This window comes from Melanostigma gelatinosum (genome assembly GCF_949748355.1).
Source record: "Melanostigma gelatinosum genome assembly, chromosome: 4".
In the NCBI taxonomy this organism is placed as follows: Eukaryota; Metazoa; Chordata; class Actinopteri; order Perciformes; family Zoarcidae; genus Melanostigma; species Melanostigma gelatinosum.
The window spans coordinates 11,373,451-11,386,405 of record NC_136637.1 but is presented as its reverse complement, the minus strand read 5'-3'; the positions used below and the strand labels follow the sequence as shown (position 1 = coordinate 11,386,405).

Genomic DNA, 12,955 nt, shown 5'->3' with positions numbered 1-12,955 from the left:
ATTAATTTCAGATTCAACATAAAAGTATTCACACAAACATATTGAGTAAATAGACAAGAATAGCTCTTCACTCTTCAAAAACAAAGAAAACAAAAACAGATGCATTTCCCGCTGCCACTTCACCGTTACTGTGGTTACTGGTAGACATCCCATTAAAAAATATCAATTATTTATAGAAAAAGGAGGAATAAGCACACATTAATAATAAAAAAAAAAAGACTGAAAAGCCACTCATAGTACTAACAGTGGTGCTAGAAGCAGCATGTGTTGTCGTACTAAGTAGTAGCTGTTGAGCTGGAGGTTCCCTGTTGTTGATGCTCAAACTAACCTGTAACACAGAGAGAGGGAGAAAGACACCCCAGAGTCCAAAATAATCCTCTCCGTCACTTACCAGGGTGATAAATATATCTGCAGAGTATTTTTATTTGTTTCCAAATAATGATAATAATGAGATTAATGATATGAATACACTACCATACTTCCAATTCAATACAAGCTCACATGATTGTAACTAATCTTAAGCACTAACCAATACTGGTATGTTGGAGTAAATTTCAGACCCTGGTGCCAACTCTCACTCCCTCTTTGTGTACCCACTAAACTGTAACTGTAACTGGGTTAAATACATCAAACTGGAGGTAGAGGTAGATTTTCCTGAGAACTTGTAAGAGACAAGAGCCTTGTTTCAGTTCTGAAGTTAACTTGAAGACACGCAAAGCCAACACGCACTTCACATGCATCTGTAAAATAATCATCATCATCATCGCTATATTGATGAATCTGCTCTTAATGTAATCTCAGTGTGCCGGTGTTGCTACATCATATTAAAAAAACAAACAAAAAAGAAAAAGCAAATAAAGAGCAAATCAACAATATGAACATGATATAATTCATAGCCCTAAACAGCCATATTTCAGAAATATTATATTTAATGAATCTTTGAAATACAGGTTAATTCATACAACAATTGTCACAGCAGAAGGCATCTTGTTAATTCTCATTTTCCTTGTCCACAGTCCCCCTGATGGAGGGAAAGTCTGTGGTGAAGTTCAGTCAAAGGCCCCTAAACCCCACATGCACCTTAACCCGTAAATGGTAAAGAATTTCCATGTCAGCAATATGGGAACAGGAGTCGGAGTCAATTTTCCAAGAAAGACACTCTGGATAAGTTTTCAAGTGGTTCTTTAGCTACGGCTCTGGTGGGAGTGAAAGCAGCAATATTTCAAGATAAACATTTTAATGTTATAGCACAGAGCAAGCAAGCAGACCACAAGAGACTCCGAGGGTTTGTGCTGATTGGGAGTCAGCCCCTGAAAATCACTACATTTACTTCCTTCCTTGTCAGGAAATCAAACTCCAAGACACACAAAATGCATTCAGAATGTGATGAAAATGAGTCGAGCAGAGTCATTGTTTTCTGATCTGTACGACAGCACACAAATGCACCAAACAAGCATACTTTAGAAATCAACCCAAGACTTAAAACTGCATTACCACACAACATTAATATAACTTTGACAGAAAAAAACACAAAGACACAAAGTCTTGAGTGAGCATCGTCTATCTCACGATGAAAACAAACAGACACATAAAAAGCAGCTGGTAGCATTCAGGAAAAGAACCCGTCTGAACCAGAAACCTGCTAGAAACTCAAAACAACCTCTGGTTTCATGCAGAGTTAAGACTTGTGCAGTTTTCACCACTACCATTGCTCCAATGTTTCTTTCAATATAGAGGAACCTGACTGACCACAGCTACAGAGAAACGAGCAAGGCAAGTTTGAATATTTATTGTTTACTGTTTTTAATAAGTAAATGAATGCTGGAAGTGAATGCATCGAACAGCGATCGAGTCTGGGTTCAGTGGAGGATCAAGGAACACCCTCTGGAAACACTGGGGGGAAATGAACACTGAAAGTTCATTCGTTTGCAGTAAATGCTCAGATTGAAGGACACTGAATGTTTGCGTCTCCATTTAGGGAATCTGAACTGATTGTGCGTCATAACAAAAACCTTCCACTGAGGGGAGCTCTTAGTGAAGACATTGAAGCTTGAACAGAACCCTCAATGATCCCAGGTTCCCCTTGCATAAACAAAGGTGATATCTGATTGTCTGTGGTCCTTACAATCTCTTTCATACTCAAAGTCTTTATGAACCTGCATCAGCAACATTTTTGATGAGGTTTTCCTGCTTGAACACAACCTTCAACAGTCTGAAGCAAAGCAATCTGCTTAATTGGTTCTTGAGGTAGAAACGAGGCTCGATTGTAGTTAGAGGGATGTCCCTTCAACCACAATGAGTGTTTGGAGGTATACAGTGTTCTCATAACGTCTCCTAATTGTCACTACCACGCAATTAAAAACCTTCCCTGAAGTGAGAGCACGAGAGCTGCAGTACCTCCACGATTCAAATGCAAATATCTCACAAAGCTGGTCGATGGATATATACAATAAACATGGATCCATTGAAGGGGGCAGGTGCTTGAATGTTGCCTCAGGGGCCAAAAGGTCACAGGGTCAACTCTAAAAAAGCAATGTTGATCCTTTAGATCAGTATTGATTGAGCTCTGCTTTCTCCAGCAATCCTCCCCCCCCAAAAAACGAATGCTTTCAGCCACAGCATGTCTCTATTTGATTGTCAGCCATTACCAGCAACTGTGACATCTGCTACTCATCAAGACAGACCGAGAGAGCGAGAGAGCGAGAGAGCAAGAGCGAGAGAGAGAGAGCGAGAGAGCGAGAGAGAGCGAGAGAGAGCGCGAGAGAGAGCGAGAGAGCGAGAGAGCGAGAGAGCGAGAGAGAGCGAGAGAGAGCGAGAGAGAGCGAGAGAGAGCGCGAGAGCGAGCGAGAGAGCGAGAGAGAGCGAGAGAGAGCGAGAGCAAGAGAGCGAGAGAGAGCGAGAGAGAGCGCGAGAGCGAGAGAGCGAGAGAGAGCGAGAGAGAGCGAGAGAGAGCGAGAGAGCGAGAGCGAGAGAGCGAGGCATGCCAGGCTTTCTGCATGTCACCAAACTGACCGAGTAAAAACATCCTTTTACATTGTGATTTATTCAATTCACAGCTGCTTTCACTGAGGTCTTTTTGTCCTAGTTATGGCCAATAAACGGATACATTAGCATAACATATAACCATTCCTGTAGAGGCAATCTTAAGAGCAGCAGTTAGGAGAAGTCTTGAAATCAAACTGCATCAAAACTTCATGAATGCCATTCACATTGTAAAGTCTGCTGGACTGAAGCAACATCTGCAAAACAACTAGCTCTTCCCCACATAAACAATATATGTTGCTAGCATCACCTCCTCTATATCTGTAAAATGACTTCTGCAAATGTTTCTCAGACTTAGAAACTATTTCATTGGTTGAGTTACACGTAAGTGGTCGGAGCCAAAGAGCTGCGGTTTGTGAGTAGCATCAGACACCCAGTGAGGAAATGCAGAGGTTATGAAGAGAAAACCACGCCGTCTAGTCCTGCTTTGCTGCTTAGCCTTGATCAAGTTCAAACTGTGTCCAGGTATAGAGCCAGCAGAAGCCAACCGGTGCCATCTTTAGCTCAGGAGAGTAAAATCTGTTGCTGTTGTTTTGACACTCGTGCCACCTATAGGCAATAACTGTTACAACTGAAATTTTCTTTCCTTTTTGTCACAGCTCAATCTGCCTGTTTGAGGTTTTGTAGTTATCATTTTAAAGGCTCAAAACAAGCAACCTGACCTATCAAAATGATCTACAAGTGCCGGAGGAAGCTCAGGGGTAATGAAAAAAAGCTTTCAGACAACGTCACACAAAGAAAACAGCAACTATGAAGACATAAAAGTGAAGCAGTAGCACTCACTGCCTGCAGGTGGGGACATCAACACATCTACAAGTCAAAACTGCTGCTGTTACGTTTCTTGCCTGTAGGTGGCGCATGTTATCATGCATTGAACTGGTCTGATAATGCCTCAGCAGCACGCCCCTTGTGGAGAGCGTCTCCTGACACCTGATAATCCATGACAGTCAGGAAATCAACGTTTCCTGATCGCTGACGGGCTTCATCTACAAACACAGGCCTGCATCTGACCTGAAGACAATCACTTCACTAGAAGGCCAAGTTAGAAAAAAAAGATGAAAATTGTCTTTCCACAGAGAAGGATGTTGAAAAGCATTGCTCTGTCAAGATATTGTACAACGCGATGAGCAGACGGACACCTGAGAACAATCGAAAACGTGTAATATTCACATACAGTCTGAACCCCAAACAGCAACAGTCGGTGTGGACGCTGCCGAGGCTCAGAAAGGCCAGCATGTAGAGGTGCAGCGAGGAGAATAACAACAATCTCCTAAGAAAGGTTTTATTTCATTTTCCCATCTGCACAACTGACTTTCCTCTTACAAAACAGCAATTTTTTAACAGAAGCTTGACGAAAAACCTGCAAGATTGGCACAGATTGATCTGGCCTAATGTCAACCAGCAGGTGAGGATTTTAGACTTTGCCAGCTGTCTCAGGAAGAACAACCACAACAACCGCTTGAACTTGCAGCTACGTAGCATTCTAGTTAAATCTATCACAGAGACTCTGGTAGCAATAAATAATGGATCAAATGTATGAAAAAATGAACCAATATTCCTGCAGATTGAGAACCAGTTGCTGTACATTTCACTGGAGAATCTGTGGCACTGATATAATGTGTACGTCGGTACACAACAGGAGCGCAGACCTGCACCGGACTCTTCCAAAAAATAGATCCAAAATGGCTGCCATGTGAATGCGGTTTTACACAGAATGAGGTCACAACGCTACATTGTTATGTGCCCTGACGAAACAACATATACCTTTAAAGCTTTTCTGATTAAAAATAGAGAAAATTCATACTTATTTTTTTTTTTTTTATAGAATTCTAAATATATATATTTGTCCTGCAGTGAGAGGATTATTAAAGATTTAAATGATAAAACACAGTAAAGATAATAACAATAATAACAATGAAAAGGTGAAATAAAATAAAAACATTGCTGTCAATCAGTAGCTGTGTTTGTGAGTGTAAACAGTGCATTGCCTTTCCTTGTTATTAACTTCTCTTTTGTTCTGTACATCTATGCAGAAATAAATAATTCACAGGTTGTGCATATTTGTTTAGCATATACTGGCTCTCAGTTGAGATGTTATTTTATCTTCTTTTTTTTTTCCGAAATCATTTTGGCTATGAAGAACAAAAGAGGTGAGTTGCTGAGAGAAAACCTGAGATAGTGTAACTGAGCTTCCGTTTGTGTCTTTCTGTACAGTTTATGGTTCTTCTCTTTTTGGCATAGATTATGTAGAAAATGAGGTTGATTTTTGGCTTTACTTAGCGTGGAAATAAAAATAAAAAAAATAAAATAAAAAAAAAGGGGGAAAGGCTGTGGGTTTGTTAAGACAACTGATTGCTGGAGGTTGAGGTAGGTGTGTGCTGCTGCTGTGGAGCCACACGACTGCTGACCGTCTTGTTGGAGACGGACGATCCGACCGCACCGGACAAAGCCGACCCTGCTGCTGCCTGAGCAAAAAGAACACCTGGAAAGGAAAGAAACCAGATACACACAAATGAAGGTTAGAATACAAAGTATACCTGTTTAATTTCATCTCCATTTTAAAATAAAGCTTAAAGTACAAGTACAGATACAGAGTGAGCACCAATTGGTTACATCGTGTCACTCCCCCTAAAACCACAAACTGTTCTTTTTGCAAGGCTAAAATGAAACACGGCTAGATGTTTCCCCCTGTTTTCAGTCTTTATGCTAAGCTAGTTACTGTGGCTCCGGGCCTAACACACAGACATGAAAGAGTCTTCTTATCTTACTCTAGGAAAATGTGAAATAATGATAAAAAATAATGCTGAACAACTCAATGAGTTCCTGTTCATATATTAAATTCAAGTGGATATTTCCTGGGAAGAACAGAAGTGATCAGATGGACTTCCTGTGTTTACATGACGGCGACACTCACCAGCGTACACCACTCCGTTGAGCTCCACTGACATGCTGATGCTGCTTGTGCCGTTGGTGGTGAGGTTCAGGGCCGAGTCCTGTCTGCTGTCTATGAGGAAGACAAACCCCAAAGAAGAGCTGAGTTAACAAAACTGTAGTTTTCTATTCAGTAAAAAGACTCCAAGATGTCTTTGTATCATCAGTCCAGAGTTGACTTCTGCCTGATATTTCTATGAACCAAAGGAGCAATTTAAGAACACAATACTCTTTCTCACGGCACAAACAATGTTGGGTGGGAATTTGCAAAAACGTTCAACATTTCTCCGAAGTCACCTGTATTGTCAGTACTGAGAAACAGTTTGTATGTTGAATCAGATAGACAGCAACCAAGACAGACTGTTCTATAAGATCAAAGTGTCTGATGGCAGAAGGGAATCCCCGCTCAGACACACACACATGCACTGTGCATATGTATGCATATGGCTTCTACATGCTAAGCAGGTCACCATATAGGCCGGCTGAGGTTTACTTCCTCACTGTTGGGTGCAGTGGTTTGTGGTAAGATGACAAGAATGTCTCGAGATACTAACTGCCAGGAAGAGGGCGAGAGTGTGTGAAATCCAGCTTGTGTAAATTCTGGGGTAAACAATGAAATGTAATATTCACAATGATGCCCACAGAAGATGTGATGTGGTAATACTGATATGCATTTTGTTCCATTATTGCAGATTCTTATCATTTTTTCTTCAGAAGTAGAACTCTCTGAAGATCATACTTTGTACGGTTTAAATACATGAGTATGGATTTTTTAATTCTTCAAAGCAGCACCCTATTATCCACGCACATGTTACCTTTAGGCCATGTCATTAATCACCAGGGTTTCAAATATGATTGTTTTGTGAATGATTTGCATCTATAGATCTGTTTGTTTCTATCTGCTACAAACTGTCGCTCTGATGGCCTCTCTTTCTTCAACAGATAACAAAAAAATATTTGACACTGTCAAACCAAAGAGGAGATCTACTTTTATCAACACATTAGTTACAGATCATGCATTTTGAAATGACTGTTGAATTTTACATATGTGGTGAGAAAATGAACCTTCTTCCGTCTGAGAAACCTCACTAAAGTTAGACCCTTTGAGACTCGGCAGATGTACAAAGCTGCTTCACACTTCTGTGTTGTGTTGATTTGATAGTGGAAGGATATCCACAGGGGAGCACAGACTCACTGTCGAACGTGTTTTGTTTGAGCTGAATGAATCAGTACCTTGGTTATTGATGCGGATATTCATGGGTATCTGAGCGGTCATGGCCAGCAGGTTGTGTTGCAGCGCTCTCTGCAGCAGTCGGTGGTGTTCCTCGGCCGGCAGCGCCATCTTCTTCTCTGGTGGCTCGCCGGCCACCAGTTTGTCCCTCAGCTGCTCCAGAGCTGCCATCTGAGCCGCCATCGATGCCTGTGTTGCTGCTGCCTGCATAGAAGCCATCGAGTGACCCGCCAGGGCCCCCGCTGGCAGACGAGCCACACTGACCCCCGGCAGCGGGTGGCCTCCATCCTCTTTTTGCAGGAAACCACAGAGAGGGAGACATGGGTGAACTTAACTCAAATACAACTGTGTTATCCAGGCAAGACATAAATGATGTTCCTCCGTGACCACACAGACAGAAAAACAGCTGGTCTGAGATACTTTGTGACTGCTTGCTAAGATATCTTAGAGCAGAGAGGACAGCAAATCCATTTCGATAGAAAAGATGAAGATTTGAGTTTCCGGCTGAAAAAACTACTGTTCAACATGTCTGCTTTCTGGTAGTAAATATACGGATTTGGTAACACCCTAACTCCACAGAGGAACTACCTCCAGTCATATGAAGGATTGATATCGTCATTTAAAAATGGCACAGGCAAGTTGCAATGATTCAAAACCAAAAACGACAGTCAGTTATTAAATATTCAGATTCTTCATCCAAGTGTTCAATGATTGACTCCAACAATTAATCCCATGTGATGCGAGTGCAGCATAATATGTAAACCTCACCTTTCTTAATCTTGTGGATGGGGGTCAGCGAGGCCCCGTTGGTGCCCACCATCAGGCCCACGCTGGATGACGAGAGCTTTGGCGAAGAGAGCATGGTGGGCGTCCCGTTGGGTGAGTATGTGAAGAGGGAGCTGCCAAAGCTCTGTCGCCGGCCCTCCCGCCGATTACTGTCGATGGCTGCCTGGAGCTCGTTGGCGTTGCTCAGACTTCTCTTAACACATTCATATGGGTACAGGTACTTCATGTATCTGAAAGGAATACAATGACTTTATGTTTCACAGGGATGTTCTGAGATTTAATCGGCCGCTGAAAATGTCAACTACTTCCTAAAACGTGAATAAATACAAAGCTTTAAAACTCTTTCCATCATAAAGAGTGCTCCTCCGCACCATATACTGGCTCCCAGTGGCTGCTTGAATCCGGTTTAGGACACTGGTACTTGCCTCCCATACCTCAGGCCCGTCCTTCATCCAGAACATGGTCAAACCATACACCCCAGCCCGTCCACTACGCTAAGATGAAAAAACGAAGGGGGGCCGACTACCGCTCAGCAAAGTCTCGACTGTTTGCTGTCCTAGACAAACAATGGTGGAACAAGCTCCCCATTGACATCTTACATTACAGACTGAAAACGTATCTGTTGAGATCTGTTACAAACAAACAAAAAATGACTTTTGTTGTTGTACTGACATGGTTGAATGCACTTTTTGCATTCTAATAAACTAAATAAATGTCATGTTATAGTGATGTCATCAGAATTGTCTCAGATTGGGCTTGAATACGATTTAGACGGATTGACAATAACTTGAGGAGATAGAAGAATCAACTAAATAATGGCACAAGAATCTTAAAGCTGCTGGTCTCATTCTCATGGGAAGGGCTCTGCGGTGCAGCTAATTAGGAGTGAGAGAGTACTGCAATCTGAGCCAACTACAGGAAATTACTTCAAACAAAGGAGTTAATTGGTCGAACAAAATGGTTGTGGACATCTGATAGCCAGCAGCTCCACATGCTTGAAATCGCTGAGCAAAAACAATAGGATTATGGGCATAAGAGTTGTGGCTGAATTAAGGTATCGAAAACTCAAATGAGTTGTGTTGTTGATCTCTATTCTGAGCAGGAAAAACTGTCAATTAAAATGGCTGCGTGTGAGTTTTGTTCACAGGCCTGTGTGACTAGTCTAACAGTGTGAATCCAAACACAGACAAACGCAAATGTAACCGAGTAACATTACAGCTACAACTCCTCTGCGTGTGTGTGTGTGTGTGTGTGTGTGTACTGACTGTGTGCGGAGGGTGAAGGCTGCACTGGTGATTGAGGTAGGCAGGTTGAGTCCCTTGGTGATCTCCCTCCACAGTTTCTTGTTGATGACCTCCACCAGGCCGCCCTTCTCTGTCACCAGCCTGTAGAGCATGTACAGATCCAGGACCTGCTTGGCCATAATGGGAATACGATTCACTGGGGTTCCTGTAATAACACACACACACACACGGGAAAAGTCAACACAACAAAATAATAATTAAAAAACACTGTAATAGGAGACTTCTTTTCATGTTGACACGATTCTTGCAGGGACTCTGCTTTGGGGTTTGACACGTTTGAAAAGAGCTTTAATAATTTTACCAACCAATAATATTTAATCAGGACTCATAATGGTGCGGAGGTATAATGATGGTTTACTCAACACCACATCTGACGTTTGCTTTACCTACCATTGTCCTTCAACAGACAACTAGGCTGGAGGATCTTTTGATGACACACACAGAGCTCGGAGAAGATCGGTAAGGAAACACGCTCAGAAGCCGTGCTAATAAAGGCATTAAACCTGAAAATGTTTGGGGAATGAAGCGTGGTGTACTGGAGGAGAGTGTGCCAATTCATTGTGATGGAGCTTTTGATTTTGATCATTTGATTTTCAGCAGACAAAACATTGAAACATTTACAGTGTTTAAATGCGTCTCACAAAATATACAAACCAGTGTTTGTTGTTAGTCAACCTGACAAAGTTGTTTTCTTGTCTTCAGACTAGAGATGACAAGTTAATGACCTAATCAATATTTCCAATACTATTAATATGTGACAAATGTCCTTTTCCCAGCAAGGAAAATGAAAGCATCATTATTATTTGTATCAAGATATATTTATTTAAACACACACTGAAGCCAAACTCAATCTTCAGGTCCACGTTTGACATGAAATATGATCAATCCTAGATTTGCATATTAAGGAGCGACGCCTCAGTTATCGGTCCGACCTGCAGATGGAGCTCTCAGATTCTTAGAGCAGACTTGGGAGATCCGCCCATTGCTGGTGGCCCTGACACTGTAAACATTTAGTATTGTTTTGTTCAGTTGTGAGCACGTCTGGAGTCTCATTGCAACCGTTGCCCGCTGTTCTGATTATTTCATCCATAAATGCAACTTGTCAAATTAACAAGGCTGCTTGGTATTTATGAGAGAAGGAAGATTTAAAATGAGCCGTACATGCAAATACAAAATTACACAATCTTTCAAATATTTCCTAAATATGACAATGCGTTGTTTGCATGAAGAGAACTGAGATTATTTTATTTTTTGTCTCAGTTTGCAGGTTGAGTCAGTGTGTGTGCGTGTGTGTTAGTGTGGACAAGCAGCAGGATGGAAAGGTAAATCAATCCATTCCCAGGCATTGATACGCTGTGTCCCTTCTAGTTATAGCTTGGGAACGACGAGTGGCTGCGCAACCAAAAAGTAATCGTCTCCGAAAATGAAAAAATAACCCACCCATGTGAGTGAAAGATGAGTAGATGGTGCTGTGTCATATGTCAGAGGGGAGGAGGGGGCGGGGGGGGTCATCTCTCCAACTATTTGCGGTCTATGTATGACACTGACAGTAGATAAAGCGAGGATATATAATACGGCTAGTTAAGACACTGAATGGATGTAGGTGTACTTTGATGAGCTCGAGCAAACGTGGTCTACTGATGCAGTACACACACACACACACACACACACACACACTCAGTTACATACCTCTTTTTTGCATGAAGCTGAAGAGGTCATCCAGAAATTCTTTTCTTTTTGGGTCCCTATCCAGTTCATACAACTGTGGAGAGGAAGAGAAGGGAGACAGATGAAGCAACAACTTATGATTTCATATAAAATGCAACAAATGTTTGAGATCTGACATTAGAAGACCAAAGCAGAGGAATACCAGGGTGTCACATAATCAATCTGAATAAGTAATGGTGCATTGAATAGCTGACAATCCCGTCATATACTTTCACGAGAAACCAATCCGCTTCCCTCTGATCATAAGAAGAGATGACAGAGAGAGAAACTTAAAGAAATGCTGGGGACCGGTCTGGCTTGATGAGAACCTGATGTGGCTCCAGCTGCTAGCGGGGCCCCGGGCTCTGGAAACGTTCGGTGAAAGTTGGCAGCTAAAGAGGGGCGCCGACTCAGGGGAGTACAGTGAGGCCATTGAAGCCTGTGGTTGTTTTCCCAGCCCAGTTTTCCAGAGTGATAGAGAAGTATCGTGCGGGACGTCTTTATGCGTCTCACACACTTAATGCTAACGGTTGCTTCATCGTAGGTGGGTAAACAGAGGAGCAGCTTCAGTATCGTACTCGAGGCATTCACAGTTATATCTACATATCACACAGTATCTATGTGAGCTCATGGAGTTTCACAATCTGTTATTGTCAATGTTAAGTTGTGAAACACAGGCAGCACATTGTGACTACACAGACACAACAACACAACAGCAAGCAGGCAAAGTCACAACTACCGGTAACCCTCATGTTGTATATTCCAGTGAAGAGCATTACATCCCACATCACAGGAAATCATTAACCTCACAGCATGAAACTTACACCAATAACCATCACACACTAAAACTAATGAGCAACTGTTTCCATAATTAAGGACAAATATTTTTTCTCAACATTGTGAAGATTTTAACACAAAATGTTGTCTTTGTGTTTTTTTTTGGACTGTTGGTCGGACAAAACAAGCAACCAGAAGATTTCCACTGAGGCTTTAGCAGAGAAGATAAGATGGACATTTTTCACATTTCTGATACTTTACAGACCAAACACGAGTTCTGTGTAACTGACCAAAAGTAAAACTGTTCAAACGTGCAGCTCAGCATACAAAAAAAGACAATTTGACAGTACATTTTTTATAAGAGTCAAAACAGCAAGTCTGCTAATTATTTCCTTGATTAATCGATTGTCTCTGAAAATGTACACTTTTTCAGAGACGAAGGTGACGTCTTAAAATAGCTTGTTTTTTCCCAAAACCGAAAGAACAGAAACAAAGACGAAAATCTTCACACTGGAGAATCTGGAAACATTTGACATTTCTGCTTAAAAAATTGAAATTGAAATAAATATCAAAATGTATTCATTATCAGACAATCAGCTAACTGATTGATCGGCTTATTATTGCTGCTCTATTAAATTTCCTGTCACGTGTATTGACTGAATCACTGATAAAAATCCCCGTTGAACAAGTCTGTGTGCACTAAAACAAGCAGTCTGATAGAAGAAACTGCATGCTCGTTTGACTGATACTTGACATTGATTCAGATTTACTTACAAAATCTACTCGACAACTGAGGCTGAATAAAACAACAATCTGCGGTCAGTTACTAAAATATTTCTGCGTTTGCTTTAAAGCTCCCAGCCAGCGGAAATGAGAAGGAAAGGCTCGTCAAGCTGAAGTCTGGTATGATTAGTGACAGTCGTGGCCTCTTGCCACTAACAAACTGACCCTCATTGTGGCATTCAGCCCTCCTTAGTGACACCAAGTTGCCATTAGATCTTATAGTCTTGTCGGTAGGGGGAACAGAGGAGTGAGGAACGAGGAGAGTTGAGGTGGGGGATGCCGCCTAATGTACAGGCCTGCTGGCAAAGGGGGGCTGTAATTACAGGATGCATGCGTTTTGTAAAGTGCCGCACCATAAATCTTGGAAATTACTCCCTAAACTCCCATCCCCCCC

The 12,955-nt window shown here is 41.8% G+C and overlaps 1 protein-coding gene across 1 annotated transcript in view; it reads right to left on the bottom strand.

Moving 5' to 3' along the window:
• Nucleotides 1–4,207: 4,207 nt before the first annotated feature.
• The window catches only part of arid3a (AT-rich interactive domain 3A), a 36,935-nt gene continuing 28,187 nt past the window's right edge, over nt 4,208–12,955 (bottom strand). Inside the window, exons 4-9 of the mRNA XM_079267055.1 lie at nt 10,984–11,056; nt 9,256–9,439; nt 7,973–8,220; nt 7,207–7,494; nt 5,957–6,046; nt 4,208–5,524 (exon numbers count right to left, since the gene is read on the bottom strand). Of these exons, the coding sequence (XP_079123181.1) occupies nt 5,382–5,524; nt 5,957–6,046; nt 7,207–7,494; nt 7,973–8,220; nt 9,256–9,439; nt 10,984–11,056 (1,026 nt within the window). The 3' untranslated portion in view covers nt 4,208–5,381. The remainder of the gene's footprint in view (nt 5,525–5,956; nt 6,047–7,206; nt 7,495–7,972; nt 8,221–9,255; nt 9,440–10,983; nt 11,057–12,955) is intronic.